We start from the raw sequence: 19426 nt of genomic DNA, 5'->3' as shown, positions 1-19426 counted from the left end.
AGGCAAAACAGACTTGGGGTTTGGGACTTTTATGGGGCAGCCTCAGGAATTAGAGGTGGTCGGAATGTGGGGGGTGGGGTGGGAGTGGGGATATGCCCTTGGGTGGGAGAGAATGTGGGTGGTGAAGGGTTGGTTGGTATGAGGGAGTGATGAGCCTTTATCAGAAACAACTTTGGGTGGGAAAGTGAAATTTTTCATAAAATGTTGACTGTCACTTAAGATGGCCGTCCAGATGCTAAGCAAGGACCTTACAGTGACTACCTGGAAAAGTACTTGGATGTATAAGTACTGATTTGTTTATTAAAAACTATTCCTTATTGCTTTTGTCTGTCTGTCATGGAATTGTTATATTCATTTATATGGTCAATACTTTACTTCTTTGTTTTTTGAAAAAAAAAATTAAAAAAAAAAAAAGCATTTTTAAAAAACTTGTCTCTTCAGCGATCACCAGAGTATACCAATTGCCGATACCTGTGCAAACTTTGCTTGATTCACATTGAAAACATCCAAGGAGCTCATAAACATATAAAAGAGAAACGACATAAAAAAAATATTTTGGTAAGTTCTTTTAAAAAAACGATATTTGTTTTTAAATGGTAAAACTCTATATTAAGTGTTTTTTATTTATGAACCTAAAAATGAGGTATTTTCCAGTTTTACTTTAGTAACTGATATGATAGCCTTGAGAGTTGTGATTGCCTTCTTTATCTTTATTGGTCATTAGCTTTTCAAGACCAGTTTGTTTATCCTGAAAAATGTTGAATGTCAGTTCCTAAGTTTATATCTGTCTAGTAAAATTTGTCACTCTATTTGATATTTATTGAGTACTAGATCTCGGCATTAATGAATATGATAATTACAGTTCCTGTCTTTACTGTTTCTAAAAACTGGTGAATAAGGGTTTAAGTGTAATGAGTCTTATTAAAAGATGGGGGTAAGGAAATGTGCAAAGATATTTTACTTGATGTAGAATAGGGAAGGTATCGCTGAGAAATTGACATTTGAGTTGAACCATAAACTAGTAGTTTTTTTTTTTTAGTTGTAGGTTTGCACAATACTTTTATTTTGTTTGTTTATTTATTTATTATATTTATTTTTTAGTTGTACACAATACCTTTATTTTGTTTTATATTTATGTGGTGCTGAGGATCGAACCTAGGGCCTCGCACGTGCTAGGCAAGCGCTCTCCTGCTGAGCCACAACCCCAGCCCTGTTTGTTTATTTTTATGTGGTGCTAAGGATCGAACTCAGGGCTTCACGTGTGCTGTGTGAGCACTCTACCACTGAGCCACAACCCCAGCCCCATAAACTAGTATTTTAAAGTGAAAAAAGGTGGGGAGCATTTTACATAAAATAGTATGAATAAAGGTCTATAGGTGAAAAACTGTGAAAGAATCTATAAGATGGGAGCAAAGAACTACTGAATAGAGTATGACATGAAACTAGAGAAGTGCAGATCATGCAAGACTTTCTAAACTTTTGACTTTGGGAATTTGTAATTTTTTAGTTATTTTTATTAAATATCTCATAGATACAGATAGAAGTAGAATGATTTTTAAAATATATTAGAATATTAGTTTTTTAATTTTTCTTTTTAAAGTTGTAACACTAATACTGTATAACCTCTCATTTCTAAGTCTCAGTTCAGGAATCTTCTTACTCCTTCCCTCTGTTCTCAAGCAGTTGTTACACACCTTGATCAGAAATCCTAATATACTATATTCTGATTGTCTGCCTACCTTCCCTTTTAGACTAACATATCTAATAGTCAAATTGAGCAGATTTAGTTTTTTATTTATTTTTTATATTTGAATTATTTCTGATAGTGTTGGGCACACAGTAGCTGCTCATTACATTTTTTATTAAAAAAAAAAAAAAAGGAGGAAGAAGGAGAAGAAGAATGAGCCAGCTGGGTGCAGTGGTGCATTCCGAAAACCTATAATCCAGCTGCTCTGGAAGCTAAGGCAAGAGGATCACAAATTTGAGGCCAACCTCGTCAATAAGGAGACCCTGTCTCAAAATAAAAATAACTAAGAATGTAGCTAAGTGGTAGAGTTGCTTCTGAGTTTATTCCCCAGTACTGCTAAATAAAACAAATAAATAGGGCAATGTTTGTTTGTGTTTTGATACTAATGACCAATAAAGATAAAGAACCCAAGTTTGCTTTACCACTGAGCACATCTCCAGTGCACCCCCACCCCACCGCCCTTTTTTTTTTTAAATTTTGAGACAGGGTCTCACTAAATTGCTTATGCCCTTGCTGAATTTGCTGAGGCTGACCTCAAACTTGAGATCCTTCTGCCTCAGCTTCCCGAATCACTGATATTACTAGCATGCACTATCACTCCTGGTTTGTATAGTTCTTTTAATATGCTGGTAAATTTGATTTACAAGTATTTTGTTGAGGATTTATTGAAGTTTTTAAACAGGAGAATAAATTGTACCAATATGGAGAATGGGATGAAGCCTAAAGATTGGAAATGAGAGACTAAATAAGAGACTTTTGCCTCTTGGACAAGTTTTCCTAGCCTAACTAATTCTTTCTGAAATTCATCAGGAATCCACTACTGAGCATACCCTCAACCCTTATCTTGATCTTTTCAAATAGGATTAGGGACTTTCTTACCTCAGATGCTATTTTCACTATATGGAGTACTCTCCCCCCAGAAACTTAAATGTCTCACTCTTTCACTGCATTCAGGTCTCTAAGTGTATGTGTTCAAAATGGCCTTCTTTATCTACATGGTTCGAAAACAATGCCCCCTTGCCATTATTCTGTAGCCTCACACCCTGTTTTATTTTTTCTTATACTTTTTTCTTTTTATTTCTACTTGACATGATATCTATTTGTCTATTATCTTTTCCTCTTAGCTAGAATGTAAGTATATCAGGAGAATATAAGGATAATCATTGACATGAGTATATCAGTGAGAATATTTGATGGAATATCCTAAAGGAAGTAGCATAGGTTTCATTCATAGCATCGACGGAGAAGTATTATTGCATCTATGTTGATTAGTTATGATTGAAGATCTGCTATATCTTAAGATAGTCTTTTTGCTACAACAAAATCATCAGCTGTTTAACTTATGTTGACTTTGATATGAATTTGAGAATTTATGTAAATAGTACAATAGAACAAATTTTAAAAAATTAAAAGTAATCTTCCTACCGCATCTCTCATTCTTTGTATTTTGCCTCACAAAAACAGAAGTATCTGTCCCTTTTGTTTACTTCTGTATATCTAATGCATAGAAGGTGAATATTTTAATTATTACTTCTTTCCTTCCTTCCTAAATATAAGGACATTAAAATAGAAACTTTTTATATTATTATTGTGAAATGTTACATTAATAGGAAAAACAGGAAGAAAGTGAGCTTCGTTCTCTGCCACCTCCTTCCCCTGCCCACTTGGCTGCTTTAAGTATTGCAGTTGTTGAATTAGCAAAAGAACAAGGAATAACAGATGATGACCTCCGAGTCCGTCAGGAAATTGTGGAGGAAATGTCAAAGGTTATAACAACATTTTTACCAGGTACAAACTTTTTATATTTAATTTTTAAAAATCACAAAATAATGTACTTCCTCTTGAACTAAGGTAAATTTATGATTTTATTTTTCCTTCTTAAAAGCACATGACTTTGATTATTTTATGAATAACTTTGGTGAAGAAGATATTTCAGAAAAGGAAAATTGAGAATTATAGTACAGCATAATTTTATAATAAGAAAAATTATTTTAAAATGCCAAATATTGATAATTTCTTAGTGATCACATATTTCATGTTAGTTTCCCAGTATTATTTTTTATGAATGGACTTTTTAAAAAGTTGTATTATTTCCAATGTAAATATTATTGTCACTTAATAAAATTCCTATTGACTGATGGTAGGAAAAAAATTAAGGAAAAACTTCAGATAAAGATTATTTTTTGGTGCAAGATGGGTATCAGGTCAGGTGTATTTATCTGTGGACTATTTGCTAAACCCATGTCATTTTTTTTTTTTTTTACATTATCTTATGGTTTAAGTAAGTGTGTATTGTAAATAAAGACTCATTTCTTAACATCAAAGGTCTTTTGGATATTTGATAAATTATATAGATCCATTGTGAGATTCATAAGAAATAATAGCAAATTAAAATTGAAAATGGAAAAATTTTGTTTCCTTCTGTCTTTTGTCATAAATAATTCATTTAATCCTAATTGAAATTATGTATAAAAATAATTCAATATTTTGATAATGGAAATGAATTTTTAATGATTTTAATGACTTGGATGACTTTCTGACATTTTGCAAGTTTTGAAAAGTAGACTTTTATATATACAACTGAGTATAAACTTAAACTTTTAAAAAACAAAACCACCTGTCTAATCAGTATCAACCATGCATAGTATTTTCAACTTACTTTCTGGTGAGATCCTTTAAAAATATACCTTGGTAACAGTATTTTTAAAATTTTTGATAGTCTGAGGAAGATGTGTATGGGTAGTGTAGATCCTGATGTTTCTATTTATTTTGTTCTGTGAACTCTTGAGGGCTACGAAATGTTTTGTTTTAGATTTGTAACATCAGTTGACTTGATTTCACTTTGTATTTTTAAAAAGCATTTGCACTAAATGCCTATGATCATTTCCCCAAAGTACTATCTCTTATATTTATATAATTATCTAAAATAAATAAATGTAGTTTGTGACAGTATTACTGTAGCCAGGTTAGTACATTTGTTACAGTTGTATATTGAATGCTAAATATATTCTCAGTCATTCCAAAATAAATTTTAACTAAAATTTTGTTTGAACACTGAACTTTTATGAGTAATTTCTCTCTCCCCATTCTATATCTGTACCCCAAAATTGGGAAACATTATTATTATATTATAAAGGTATTAGAAAAGTTCCCATTCTTCTATAATCATTATATTAGAAATGAAAGACATAGAATTGAAATATGCATATATATTTTTCCTTCTGCTGTTTTTTAGAGCTCCTATATTTGCACGTGGTTTCATGCTTTTATTTTTTCCCTTTATTACAGAATGTTCACTTAGGTTGTATGGCTCGTCTCTGACTAAGTTTGCTCTAAAAAGTAGTGATGTTAATATAGATATAAAATTTCCTTCTAAGGTAAGTACTTAGAAAGAACCCTTTCCTGTTAATCTTAATCAGTACCTCATAATTTTAATGGATTATCTTTTTAGAGAGGGGGTAGGGGAATATAAAACTCTGACTTGTAGAGTGTTATTGTGATTAAATAGTGCTTTTGGAAATTTCTGCTAAGTTTCAGATGAAGGGAAGGTAAAAAAATATATGGGATGGAGGAAAAAGGAAGCAGAAGAGGAAGACAATAAAAGGGAAAGAGGTTTTATTTGAATATCTTAAATAGCCGTCACTTCTGAAGCACTATAGAAAATGAAAAGAGTTTTGAAACCATACATCTGGGTTCAAATTTTGACTGCAAAGAGCATGTTACTACTTGACTTTTTTTTCAGTTGTAGATGGACACAATACCTTTATTTAATTTACTTACATGTGGTGCTGAGGATCAAAACTAGTGCCTCATGAGTGCTGGGCAACTGCTCTACCACTGAGCCACAACCCCAGCTCACTACTTGACTTTTGGGTCTGTGTTTCCTCCTTTCCAAAACAGGGATAATGACTTTTATATTAAATTATTTATATATAATGACTTAAACAGTACTTTTGGAAATTTCTCCTTCCCACCTCATATATTCATGTATTAGTACCTGGTACGTGATGGATACTATGAATTAGTAGCTATTATCATTGGTGACAATGTCAGTATTGGTTAGCATTGCTAACATTGCTTATTTATTGATGTAAAACATTTAAAATAATCAGTCAAAATTATGTTTAAAATTGTTTTAATAATTTTATGCTTAATGAAATTTGATTTGGGTGAAAACTTGTTTTTTTAATTTTTAACTTGATATATTTACTTTACAACTAATTTGTGATGATGATGATGATTGGTGGTGCTGGGAATTGAACCCAGGGCCCTATGCATGTGAGGCAACTACCAACTACCAACTGAGCTATAGCCCCAGCCCCTAATTTGTGATTATTAAAGACTTAAATAGTAACAAAATACCCTTTAAACATTTGATAAGCTTGTTATAGTAAATAATATTTTAATGTAAGCCTTTTGGCCGAGCTGCCAGTTGTCTTATGTACTATGAAGTTCTTACCTTAAAAAATTCTTATTAACATTCATTAAAGTAAACTTGCTTCTTTTTCACTTGTTTTGTTGTAGAATTTTAGAACCTTTTCTCAATGTGAGAACCCATTAATTTTAAGAGTGTTTCTAGAATGTTAATGCTATATTTATTATATTCTATTTCTAAAAAAAGATTTACTGACATAGTGAGATGCAGGGGTAGCTTAGTGGTAGAGTCTAGCATGTGCTAGGCTCTGGATTTCAAAATTTATTGAACATAAAAGTGAAAACACTATTCTGTTTTCGTATTTTAAAATACAGAGCATAATTTTATTTAAATGTTTTTTTTTAATGAAGTTGTTCTCTGTAATGTTCTGCTACTTGTACTTTGAAATTAATGTATTGATTAAAGTTTAAATTTTTTAGATGAATCATCCAGATCTTCTGATACAAGTGCTTGGAATTTTAAAAAATAATGGTGAGTTTCTTTTTTTTTCTTTTTAAAGTTGTCTTTTTAAAGGTCTATGCAATGTGTTGGTTATATATAGCTAATCAAATAAACTGCTAGCATGTTTGAGTCACTATTATATATGGATAGATAAATGTATCTTTTAATATATTTATTTAATTGGTATACCAGAAAATATAATTTACCTATTGCTATGCCAGAGGTACCATATTAAAATTGACATATTAAAAAAGTTGCTGCATTTTAGGTAATTTAAAAAATACTAGCTTTGAATATAGTAGTTTTCCTTTATCTGCAGTTTTATTTTTCATGCTTTTGTTTTTTTTGATTTCAGTTAACTTGCAGTCTACCATGGTCTGCATATTAAGTGGAACATTCTAAAAATAACAATTCATAAGTTTTAAATCTAGTGCTATTCTGAGTAGCTACCATCTATTAGTTACTTAGTAGCTGTCTTGGTTATTAGATTATCATCTGTTGCAGTAACTTGAACCCAAGAGAGACCACATTCATATAACTTTTATTACATTGTATTGTTATAATTGTTCTATTTTGGTATTAGTTATTGTTGCTAATCTTTTAATGTGACTAATTAATAAATTACACTTTGTCAGAGGTATGTATGGATAGGAAAAAAAAAAGCATAGTATTTATAAGGTTTAGTACTATTTGTGGTTTCAGATATTCACTGGGGGTTTTAGAAAGTATCCCCTGCAGATAAGGGGAGGAATACTATATTATGAACATTTCATGCGTAAAAGAAGACAAGAAAACCCATAATCATTAGGAGGTCATTGATGAAGAAAGATTAAGGAGAGACTTGCCGTAAAAATGTGTGCATGTCTTGGGTAAATATGTTTTTTCCCCCACTTAAAAACAATTACATTAATTTGATAAATTATGTTGCATCAGCTGCATCATACCAATTTCATATGTGCCTTTTCTGTCTAGATTGCTTTTTTATTGAGGACATTTGATACCTATAGGTAAAAATACTTCTAAGTAAAATTTTAAAACAATATCAGTGTCTCAAACCAAGCCCAAGTTATATATTATAGTCCAATAAATTATTTTCTTGATTTTAATTTACTGCTTTTGTTTTGTTTGTTTTTATTTTGCGACTCTGGTGATGGAACCCGGGCCTTCTTACATTCTAGGTAAACACTCTACCACTGAGCAACACCTATAGTGCCTACTTTTCTTCTTATGAAGTAAATGCTTAAGAGCTCAGGATCCAGATCCAGACTTTCCAGGCTCAAATTTTAATTGTGCCACTTGGTTGTTTGCCCATAACAATTTAACTTCAGTGTAATAATTCAGTTTTCTCAATGCTGAAATGGCAATAACTTTTCTGATGAAGTTGTTAAGAGGATGAAATGGATTAAGCCATAGTTTAGAAAAGTGCCTGGCATACAATAACCTAGTTTTAACCTTTTGCTGCAGCAGCTGTTGTTATTACATTAAATTAAATTTCATGAACCGAAAGTACCTGACAGAAATTAGATTTTTTTTTTCTTCTTTTGATATTGGGGATGGAACCCAGAGGCACTTGACCACTGAGACACATCCCCACCCCTTTTTGTATTTTATTGAGTGACAGGCTCTTTCTGAGTTACTTAGGGTCTTGTTAAGTTGCAGAGGCTAGCTTTGAACTTGCAGTCCACCTACCTCAACCTCCTGAGCCACTGGGATTACAGGTGTGTTCCACTGTACCTAGTGGAAATTATTTTTTAAAGAAAGAGTTTGGTATAGTTTATTCTGTAAAGGTATTTTAATATAGTTTTCTTTTTTTAACATTTATTTTTTAGTTGTAGGTGGGCACAATACCTTTATTTTATTTTTATGTGGTGCTGAGAATTGAACCTAGTGCTTCACACATGCTAGGTGGGTGCTTTACCTCTGAGCCACAACCCCAGCCCCTAATATAGTTTTTTTTGTTATTAAATATATATTCTTTTAGTTGTTGGTGGACCTTTATTTTATTCATTTATTTATATATGGTGCTGAGAATTGAATTCAGTGCCTCATACATGCTAGGCACACACTTTACCACTGAGCTACAACCCCAGCCCCTACATACTTGTTGGTTTTTTAAATTTATTTTTTAGTTTTAGGTGGACACAATATCTTTACTCTACATTTATGTTTTTAATTACACAAAAACTTAAAAGGATATTACAGATGAGAGACAGCTTTTCTCTCTAGAGAGTGCCAATCTATCATAAATAATAAATGTTTAAAGTCTATTTTTCTGGGGCTGGAGTTGTGGCTCAGTGGTAGAGCACTTGCCTGGCATGTGTGAGGCCCTGGGTTCTATCCTCAGCACTGCATATAAATAAATAAGATAAAAGATCCATTTACAACTAAAAAATAAAAATAAATAAAAAAATAAAAGTATATTTTTCCTACTAAAATACATGAGTAGATCATCTTAAGTTATATAATCAGGTTTCAAAAACCAGTCTTAATTTTAAAATCTATGCAATTATGTTTTCCTTTATGTTCTCATTATATCCCGTAGAGATCTGTCATGTAAAGGATTTGTTTCTATATTTATGTTTCAAACCCCTTATTGACTCTTTGTTTCTTACTCATCACATGCATAATGAAATTTCTGATATACAGTTCTTAAGCACATGTTCTTTGAATTAATTATTCCAACAAGTACTACTGAAAGACTTTCTTTGAATTTGAAATGAAATAATGTTCACCCATCTATCTTTACTTAAATTAGACATTTATGGAAAGGGGTTTGCCATGGAGGTATAAAAAAGACAGGATGGAAAGTGGTGGAAAGGTGCTTCATCATGTTAGGCAAGTCTTAAGAGCTTTGATTAGGCAGAGTTTTCATATATTTACAGGAAACAAGGCCAGCAGAGTTAGCTTGTACTTACACGGGTTAATTAAAATGAACTAAGCTGTTAAAGCATGATAGGTCCTCATTTTGTGATTCCTGTGGAGGACATAGCCCTCAGAAGTAAGTGGTGTCCTTTCTTTGCTATATCTCTTAAGTTTTAACAACTTTATATACTTACTTGGAAATATTCAAACTTTTAGGGATATTAAGACCTTTCCTCTTAAGGTGATTGTAATTTTCGGACAGTATTTGGGACTATACCTGTGGTTTGTGATACACAGCAAATGGCACCAATAGAGGTAAGAGATTCTGCTGGGTTGATGCTCATAATGAGAAGAATGGATTATGCCACAGAAGCAATAAGAGTGATTTTTTAGACGGAAACTTTTACTCAGTGTTTACTGTAGAATAAATACTTCTAGAGATGTTGACATTAGCTTATTTGTTTTTTTTTTTTTCTCTTACTAGTATTATATGTAGATGTGGAATCTGATTTTCACGCTAAAGTTCCTGTTGTGGTGTGCAAAGATCAGAAAAGGTTGGTAATAATGAAGAAAAAATAAAATATTAAAAAAAACCCCACCAAATTTGTAGTGAACGTTTCCAAGAGAAGATCTTTGTTTTAGATTTCTCCTGGGAATAATATGATTACTCTAGTTTCTATTTATTTATTTATTTAAAAAATATGACAGCGGAATGCATTACAATTCATATTGGTTGTATACAAAGTATATTTACACCAATTTGTGACTTCATACATGTACTTTGGATAATGATGACCATCACATTCCACCATCATTTCTAACCCCATGCCCTCTCTCTTCCCCTCCCACCCCTCTGCCCTATCTACAGTCTATTCCTCCCATGCTCTCCCTCCCTACCCCACTATGAAACAGCTTCCTTATATAAGAGAAAACATTTGGCATTTGTTTTTTTGGGATTGGCTAACTTCACTTAGCATTATCTCCTCCAACTCCATCCATTTACCTGCAAATGCCATGATTTTATTCTCTTTTATTGCTGAGTAATATTCCATTGTGCATAAACACCACATTTTTTTAATCCATTCATCTACTGAAGGGCATCTAGGTTGGTTCCACAATTTAGCTATTATGAATTGTGCTGCTATAAACATTGATGTGTCTTTTGTCCCTGTAGTATGCTGTTTTTGAAAAGATCTACCTTGCTCTTGGATTACACTAGTTTCTACTAATTAAAAATAGCAAGCTTACCAAATGAATGTGAACACGAAATAGAGTTACCAGACAGTGGAAAATAAAACACTCTAGGCAAAACTTCTATTTTTTTTTTCCCCTCAAGTTCATTTGCTTACCTAACAATATTGGACATTTACTTCTTTTTTAAAAAAAATTTTTAAACATTTAAAAAAAACTTTATTTTATTTATTTATTTACTTTTATGTGGTGCTGAGGATCGAACCCAGGGCCTTACACATGTGAGGTGAGCGTTCTACCGTTGAGCCATAACCCCAGCCCCTGAACATTTACTTCTATGTAGGTACTACATTATTCTAGAGATACAAACAGCAATAAGAGATAGCTTCTTGTTAAGAATCTTACTGGATATTAGAATCTAGTTTTAGTTCACTGAAATGAATGAGTTATGAACGACTTTCTCATCAAATAGGACTCTATAGGACTGAGAGGGCTAAGTGCCTTTGAAAAAGGAAACTACAATAATGTTATCGGAGTTGAATGTGGAAGCAATACAGAATTATTATTTTTTTAATTGATTATTAACTTATTTTTCTTACATTTTAAGATTGTTGTATTTCCTTATTCAACCTAGAATTCTGTCCTATGGAGATCTAGTTTACCTTCCTTATTTTCCTTCTTTCTTTCTTTGGTACTGGGGATTGAACTCAGGGGTGCTTTACTATTGAGTTATATACCCAGCCCTTTTTTATTTTTTTTATTTTGAGGCAGGGTCTCACTAATTTTTCGAGGGTCTTGCTATTTGCTGAGGCTGACCTCAAACTTTCAATCCTCCTATCTCAGCCTCCTGAGTTACTGGGATTACAGGTGTGCACCACTGCACATGGCTTAGCTTCCTTATTTTCTAAATTAGAAAATTTAGATTGAGAGGGGTTAAGCATTTGTCCAGGTTCATATTACTTAGGGGAAAACCAGAAATGGCATAGAGGTAATCTGCCTTCTAGTGTTTCCTTTCACATGTGTTAAATTGCTTCTGCATGGCAATTTCAGATACATTTTTATCTGTGTTCTGAAAATATCTCTAGTACACTTCTTTCATTCCATTTAAGGTGACTCCTGTTTTCACTTATATAGTATAACTTGGTTTTCACTCACATATAAGTAAGTGGGCTAATAAATTAGTAAATCATATATATATATATATATATATATATATATTTTTTTTTTTTTTTGCACAGGATTAAACCCAGGGTATTTTTGCATGCAAGGCAAGCACTGTACCATTGAGCTATGCCCCTACTCTTTTCTAAATTTTATTTTGAGAACAGGGTCTTGATAAGTTTCCCAGGCTGCCCTCAAATTTTTAATCCTCCCACCCCCACCTCCTCAGTATTTGAGACTACAGGTATGTGCCAGCTTGCACATTGATTAGTCTGACCTTTGATCTAAAAATAACATACCAATTAAATCATGAAAGTTGGATAGGAAAAATTAGAGTCAAGAAGTATAGCTAGTCAGTCCAGTATTTTATCTTTTGTTTATATCATCTTCAAAGCAAAAAAAAAAAAAAAACCCAACTAGGAAAGTATGTTGTGTTACTTTGTTACTTTGACATTGAAGAGACAATGTTCTTTCTGTCATGTAAATCAAATTTTGGTGGTTTTTTTTTGTACCAGAATTGAACCCATGGGCACTTAACCACTTAGTCAGTGAGCCACATCCCCGGCCTTTTTAATTTTTTACTTTTCTAAATTTTGAGACATGTCTTGCTAAGTTGCTTAGGGCCTCACTAAGTTAATGAGACTGGCTTTGAATTTGCGGTCCTTCGGCTTCAGCCTCCCAAACTGCTGGGATTACAGGCATGTGCCACCATACCTAGTAAATTTTGTTGATTCTTTTTTTTTTTTTTTTAATATATTTTAGTTGTAGATGGACCTTTATTTTATTTACCTATATGTGGTGCTGAGAATCATACTCAATACCTCACATATGCTACTGCTGAGCTACAACCTCAGCCCAATTTTGGTGATTCTTAATGCTCCTTTTGGAATTTATTTTTTATGAACTTAAATACTGAGTGAGGTTGAAATTTGTTTCTAAATTGCACAGGAAGAATTAAAAACATATTCTCTAATTTAGTGTTTAGTTACTTTTAATTTTATGATAACATCTGTTTTTACTATAACTTTTAGGAATTAAAATATGGTGACTGTAGTGTAGCCACAGGATTTGAAGTATTCTGCATTTTAGGGTATTAACATAGTAAAATTTGTTTCTTTCTCATTCACAGTGGTTTACTTTGTAGAGTGAGTGCAGGAAACGATATGGCATGTCTCACTACTGATTTACTTGCTGCTCTTGGCAAAATGGAACCTGTCTTTATTCCCTTGGTGTTAGCCTTTCGATACTGGGCTAAGGTAAGTGGAATGGAAAGAAAAGTACCTAATCTTCAAAATAAGACAGGCTTTTCCTTATACTGATATGAAACATAAATCATAACATGTGGGATAAAACAGTTATCTGTGCCAGACAGAAAGTAGTGTGACTGGTTCCAATTTATGGGAAAATAAAGTTTTCATAGACCATACACTAGTTCCCCTTTATCCATGGAGAATATATTCCAAGAGCTCTGGTGAATGCCTGGAACCTTGGATAGTACTGCACTGTTATATATACACTATTTTTTCCTATCTGTACATATCTACAATAAAGTTTAATTTATAGTAAGGCATAGTAAGAGATGAACAACAATAATAGTAAAAGAGAACAATTATAACAATATAATGTAATAAAAGTTATTTAAAACTTAAAGTTTAAAACATTTTTTATTTGTGCTACTAGGGCTTGGACCCAGGGGCTCACACCTGTAAGGCAAGTGCTCTACCACTGAGTAATCCCCTGTTCTTTTAAAAATTTTTTATTTTGTCACTAAGTTGCTCCTTTTGGTCTCAAATTTGTGATCCTCATACCTTAGCCTTCCAAGTAACTGGAATTACAAGTGTGTGTCAACTATGCCTGGCAAAACGGATGCATTTTTTTTTATTTGTAGAATTTTCTATATAATATTTTGGATCACTGTTGACTCTGCTGTTGACTCTGGGTAACTAAAACTGTAGAAAGTGAAACTGTGGATAAAGGGCTATGGTGTATACTTATTGATATATTGTAGAATTTTTAATGGCATACTTTATTCTTATATACTGTATCTTAAGAGGCTCAAGTTTTCATTCATATTGTAAGTTAAAATTGTAAGGTTTTAAGATATGGTATGTAAGTTAAGTTTCTTCTGTTAGTATATTTGTTTTTCTAATCTTTGTCTCTGGGTATTCTCTTTTCCCTAAATTGTTATTCATGTGGTGCAATTTTTGATTGGGCAACAGCTATGGATTAGTTATCCAAATTTTCTAAATTAGAATTAATTTGTATTTCTAAATGCTTTAGTTATTTTGTGTTTATTTCTTTGATGTGGGGGTAGGAAGAGGAGTGGTAATCCAGATATCCAGATGTATCAATTTAGATGTCTAATATCAGTCCAGATGTCCAGATGTCTAGACAGAGATTTGTGATCACTTATTGAAACAACAATGAGTAAATTCTAGTGAGGCCCTAAGCAATTTAGTGAGCCCCTCTCTCAAAAGTAAAAAAGGGGGCTGGGTTGTGGCTCAGCTTGTCTGGCATGTGTGAGGCACTGGGTTTGATCCTCATCACCGTATAAAAACAAATAAAGGTATTGTCCACACACAACTAAAATAAATAAATAAATAAATAAATAAATAAATAAATAGTGCTGGGGGTTATGGCTCAGTGGTAAAGCACCCCTTTGTGAAATCCTTGGCACTAAATTATTTACAAACAAACAAACAAATATTCCTTGCGTTCCAGTAATAGGAAACAGTGCATAATAGTCAAATTACCTGATTCTGAGATACTTTTTGTGATTAATATAAGAATTGATTTTTTTTTTAGTGTACTTAACATCTAAAAACTCAACACCGAAAAAATAATCCAGTCAATATATGGGCAAAGGAAGTAAACAGACACTTCTCAAAAGAAGAAATACAATGGTCAACAAATATATGAAAAATGTTCAACATCTCTAGCAATTAGAGAAATGCAAATTAAATCAACACTGAGATTTCTTCTAGTCAGAATGGCAATTATCTAAAATACAAGTAACAATAAATGTTGGTGAGGATATAGGGAATAAGATATACATTTTTGGTGGAACTGCAAATTGATATACCACTCTGGAAAGCAAAATGGTTTCAAAAATCTAGGAATGGAACCATCATATGACCCAGCTATCTCCCTCCTCAGTATATATCCAAAGAAATTAAAATCAGCATACTCAGTGATATATCCACATTGGTGTTTAAGGCAGCACAATTTGCAATAGCCAAGCTATGGAACCAATGTAGGTGCCATTTAAGAGAAGAATGGATAAAGAAAATGTGGTACATATACCCAGCAGAGTATTACTCAGCCATAAAGAAAAATGACTTTGTGGTATTTACTGGTAAATGGATGAAACTGGAGACTATCATGCTAAATGAAATAAGCCTGTCCTAAAAAGTCAAGGGTCAATTTTTTTTTCTTTTAATATAGGAAAACTAATCCAAAACAAGGGGGTGGGGAACAGAGGAAAGATCAGTGAAATAGACAAAGGGGAATGAAGAGAAGGGAAGAGGAATGGGATAGGGAAAGACAGTTGAATGAATTTGATCCAACGTTCCTATGTACATATAGGAATATACCACAGTGAATCTCACCTTCATGTATATCCATAAGACATTAAATTAAAAAAGAAAAAAAAAGCTATAAGTAAATCACAGTAAGATCATGAAATTACATTTGATTATATTCTGGCTCTCTTTTAAAAGTAGATATATTCTTTACATTCTAGTAATAGGGAATAGTCTATTATAGTCAAGTTACCTGACTCTGAGCTACTTTTTGTGATTAATGTAAAAATTGTATTTTTTAGCAGTATTTGGCACGTAAAAGAAAAAGAGACCCTTGGATTTTAAAAGCTTTCTCTTAAGCTGCCTTAATCTTATTCTATGAGATGTCTGATATGTTTAAAAAAAAATCCATTTTCAGTTTTTATAGTTGCAAAGGAATTTTTGGTTAAAATAAAGCTACTTACAAAACAAACATTCTAAATAGAATTGCTGTGAGATGTTCATTATTGATTTTGTATATTGTTTTGGAGGTTTTAGGAAATGCTGTGGAAAGGAAATAATGTCAATATTTGAAAAATTAAAAAAATATCTCTTTGTGCTCATAGTATAATTGTATATCTAGGGGGCTGGGGATGTGGCTCAAGCGGTGGCGCGCTCACCTGGCATGCGTGCGGCCCGGGTTCGATCCTCAGCACCACATACAAACAAAGATGTTGTGTCCGCTGAAAACTAAAAAATAAATATTAAAAAATTCTCTCTCTCTCTCTCTCTCTCTCTCTCTCTCTCTCTCTCTCTTAAAAAAAAAAGATATCCTGTCTGCAAAAAAAAGTCTTTCTCCACATTATAAAAAAAATAATAATAAAAAAAATAATAATTGTATATCTAGAAAACCCTAGTAAAAAACTACTAGGATTAGTTGGGCATGGTGATGCATTCCTGTAATCCCAGTGGTTCAGGAGGCTGAGGCAGGAGGATCACAAATTGAGAGCTAGCCTTAGCAATTTACTGACACCCTGGCTCAAAAAAATAAAAACAAAACAAACAAACCCCCTGGGAGTGGGGCTGGGGTTGTGGTTCAGAGGTAGGCTACTCGCCTAGCATGCGTGAGGCACTGGGTTTGATCCTCAGCACCACATAAAAATAAAATAAAGATATTGTGTCCACCTATAACTAAAAAAAAAAAAAAAAAAAAAAAAGGGCTGGGAGTGTGATTCAGTTGTTAAGTGCCCCTGAGTTCAATCTCTGGCACCAGAAAACAAACTACTGTGATTAATGAGAGAATTTATTAAGATTATTAAATCTAAGATAAATACACAAAAATAAGTAACTTTGCTCTGCCATAAAAATAACTTGGTAGAAGAAAAACAGGAAAAGTGTTACCTTGATGACAGCAACAGAAATTACAAAATACTAAGAAATAAATTTAATAAAAAAGTTATAGGAAGAAAATTATATTACTGAATGGCATGAAAAAAATTTGTCCTGAAGAAATCTGTCCATTTAACAAACTATTTGTTAGATCCCTATGTGCCCTAAGACTTTGTTCCTGGTGGAGGGAACATCTGTCTTAAAAAGCATACAAAGCCTTGCTATCACAGATCTCACATACTTTTGAAAGAATCAGATAGTACACAAAATGCATAAATAATGTAGCATCTGGTAGAATTTAATGCTCTAAAAATGAGGTAATATGGTGAGAGAGTGATATTATACTGGATGGTTAGGGAAATTTTTTGGGGGGAAATTGATAATTAAGTTCAAGCCAGATACAATTAAAATCTGGGGGAACAGCCTTCAAGGGATTGCTAATGCAGGCCTTTAAGATGAGAACGAGCTTTCAGGTGCAATAAGGAAGACAGAAGTAGTGAGATGAAGTGAATGTGGGTGAAAGTTGTAGGAGATAAGATCAAACAATTTCTGTGGTGAAAAATTTGGATATATTTAATGGCAGTAAGAAAACATAGAAAGGGTTTGGAAGCAATATACAACTTGATGTGATTTATGCTTGTAAAGATCATTTAGAGTTAAAGAGTAGAAACAGGAAGCCCAGTGGGCAGGCATATATTGGCCAGAGATTATAATAATTTATGCTACCTTAGAGTGGATATGAAGGAAATTAGAGAGAGGTGGGCTAAGTTTTGGAAATAGGACTTGCAAGTGTATTGGATGTTGAAGGAACATGAGTAATCAACAACTCCTAAATTTTTGGAAAATTCACATATCAAGTTCTTTTTTTTTTTTTAAAGAGAGAGAGAGAATTTTTTAATATTTATTTTTTAGTTTTGGATGGACACAACATCTTTATTTTATTTTTATGTGGTGCTGAGGATCGAACCCAGCACCCTATGCATGCCAGGCAAGTGCGTTACCGCTTGAGCCACATCCCCAGCCCAATATCAAGTTCTTATATTCTGGCTCTCTTTTTAAAGTAGATATATTCTTTACATTCTAGTAATAGGGAATAATCTATTATAGTCAAGTTACCTGACTCTGAGCTACTTTTTGTGATTAATGTAAAAAAAGTTTTAATTAATTTTCATATGTACAGTATTTCCAATTAGAATTACTAGCGGGGCAAAAGATACAATAAAGATGATCTTAAAATGTTTAATGGAAGAATAAATATCTGAGAATAGCCAAAATAATTAAAAAAGAGGAATGGTAAAGGGGGTAAAGGTAATATATCACTATAAATCAGCTTTAATAAATACTATTGGCATACTAATAGACAAATAAATTGGTGGATAGAATAGTATGCCCTGAAGTAGATCCTATGTATATAAGATTTTTAAAATTTATTTATTTATTAGTTCTAATCAGTTATACTTGACAGTAGAAAGCTCTTTGATTCATTGTATACAAATAGAGTAGAATTTTTCACTTCTCTGGTAGTGCATGGAGTCACACCATTAGTGCACTCATCATATACCCAGGGTAATGATAGTCCATCTCATTCCACCGTCTTTCCTATCCTTTTGCCCCCTGCCTCAATTTTAATAAATGAAAGAAAATATTTTATTTCAGCATTGAAATGATGATTATTTAATAAATGGCTGCAAGTCAAAACTGTATCTTTCTGGAAGAAAATAATGTTCAATCCTTAGTGTACAAAATGGAAAAATAAATTTCACCTAAATGAAGTTTTTAAAATTTAGAGTAAAATTTATGTATGTAAACTATGGATTTGGGAGAACTTTTTGCTATGATAGGATACCTAGAAATTATACACTAAATAATGCTAAAATAAAAATAGTAGATTGAGAACAATAGCATATTTTAAATGCATATGTCAGCTATAAAGGGTGATTGTCTATAAGTAAACATATGTAATGTATGAAAATAGAAAAACTAACAAAAAACTTAAGCTGGGTGTGGTGGTACATGCCTGTAATCCCAGCAGTGCAGGAGACTGAGGCTGGAGGATCAAGAGTTCAAAGCAGCCTCAGTAATGGTGAGGCGCTAAGCAAGGCAGTGAGACCCTGTCTCTAAAAAAAAAAATACAAAAAAGGATTGTGGCTCAGTAATTGAGTGTCTCTGAATTCAATCCCTAGTACCTCCCTGCCACCAAAAAAAAAAAAAAAAAAAAAAGGTAATTCTGAAAAGCATACATCCAAATGGTTAGTGAACATGAAAATTGCATAATTTTTCTCTCTTTTTTTTTGAGAGAGAGAGAAAAGAGAAATTTTTTTAATATTTATTTTTCAGTTTTCGGTGGACACAACATCTTTATTTTATTTTATGTGGTGCTGAGGATCGAACCCAGTGCCCCGCCCATGCCAGGCAAGTGCGTTACTGCTTGAGCCACATCCCCAGCCCGCATAATTTTTCTCTTACTGTTAAGGACATGCAAATTGAAGTAATTGTTAAAGATTGCATCTCATCCATCCTATTGACAATTTTTAAGTTGATAATACCTAGTGTTGGAAGGGGTTTTTGTTCACTCATATGTTAATGAAGGACAACAGAAATTCTTACAGTGATATTGGAGAGTAATCCTATGGTAATTAAAATGCATCATGTATTGTAAAATTCAGCAAACATATTCCTGGAAACATAGCTAATTGAAAT

General features: G+C 32.6%; 1 protein-coding gene across 7 annotated transcripts in view; it reads left to right on the top strand.

The window, feature by feature from the left end:
- Window positions 1–19426, top strand: part of Tut4 (terminal uridylyl transferase 4) — a 122728-nt gene that overhangs the window by 50648 nt on the left and 52654 nt on the right. For all 7 annotated transcript variants that reach the window (XM_071617827.1, XM_071617825.1, XM_071617826.1 and 4 more), the window contains exons 4-9: window positions 442–558; window positions 3358–3535; window positions 5036–5124; window positions 6602–6653; window positions 9970–10039; window positions 12967–13093. In XM_071617827.1, coding sequence (XP_071473928.1) covers window positions 442–558; window positions 3358–3535; window positions 5036–5124; window positions 6602–6653; window positions 9970–10039; window positions 12967–13093 — 633 coding nt within the window. The remainder of the gene's footprint in view (window positions 1–441; window positions 559–3357; window positions 3536–5035; window positions 5125–6601; window positions 6654–9969; window positions 10040–12966; window positions 13094–19426) is intronic.

Source organism: Marmota flaviventris, chromosome 10, assembly GCF_047511675.1.
Source record: "Marmota flaviventris isolate mMarFla1 chromosome 10, mMarFla1.hap1, whole genome shotgun sequence".
In the NCBI taxonomy this organism is placed as follows: domain Eukaryota; kingdom Metazoa; phylum Chordata; class Mammalia; order Rodentia; family Sciuridae; genus Marmota; species Marmota flaviventris.
The sequence above is the reverse complement of the archived record's forward strand: the minus strand, read 5'-3'. Positions and strand labels throughout refer to the sequence as shown.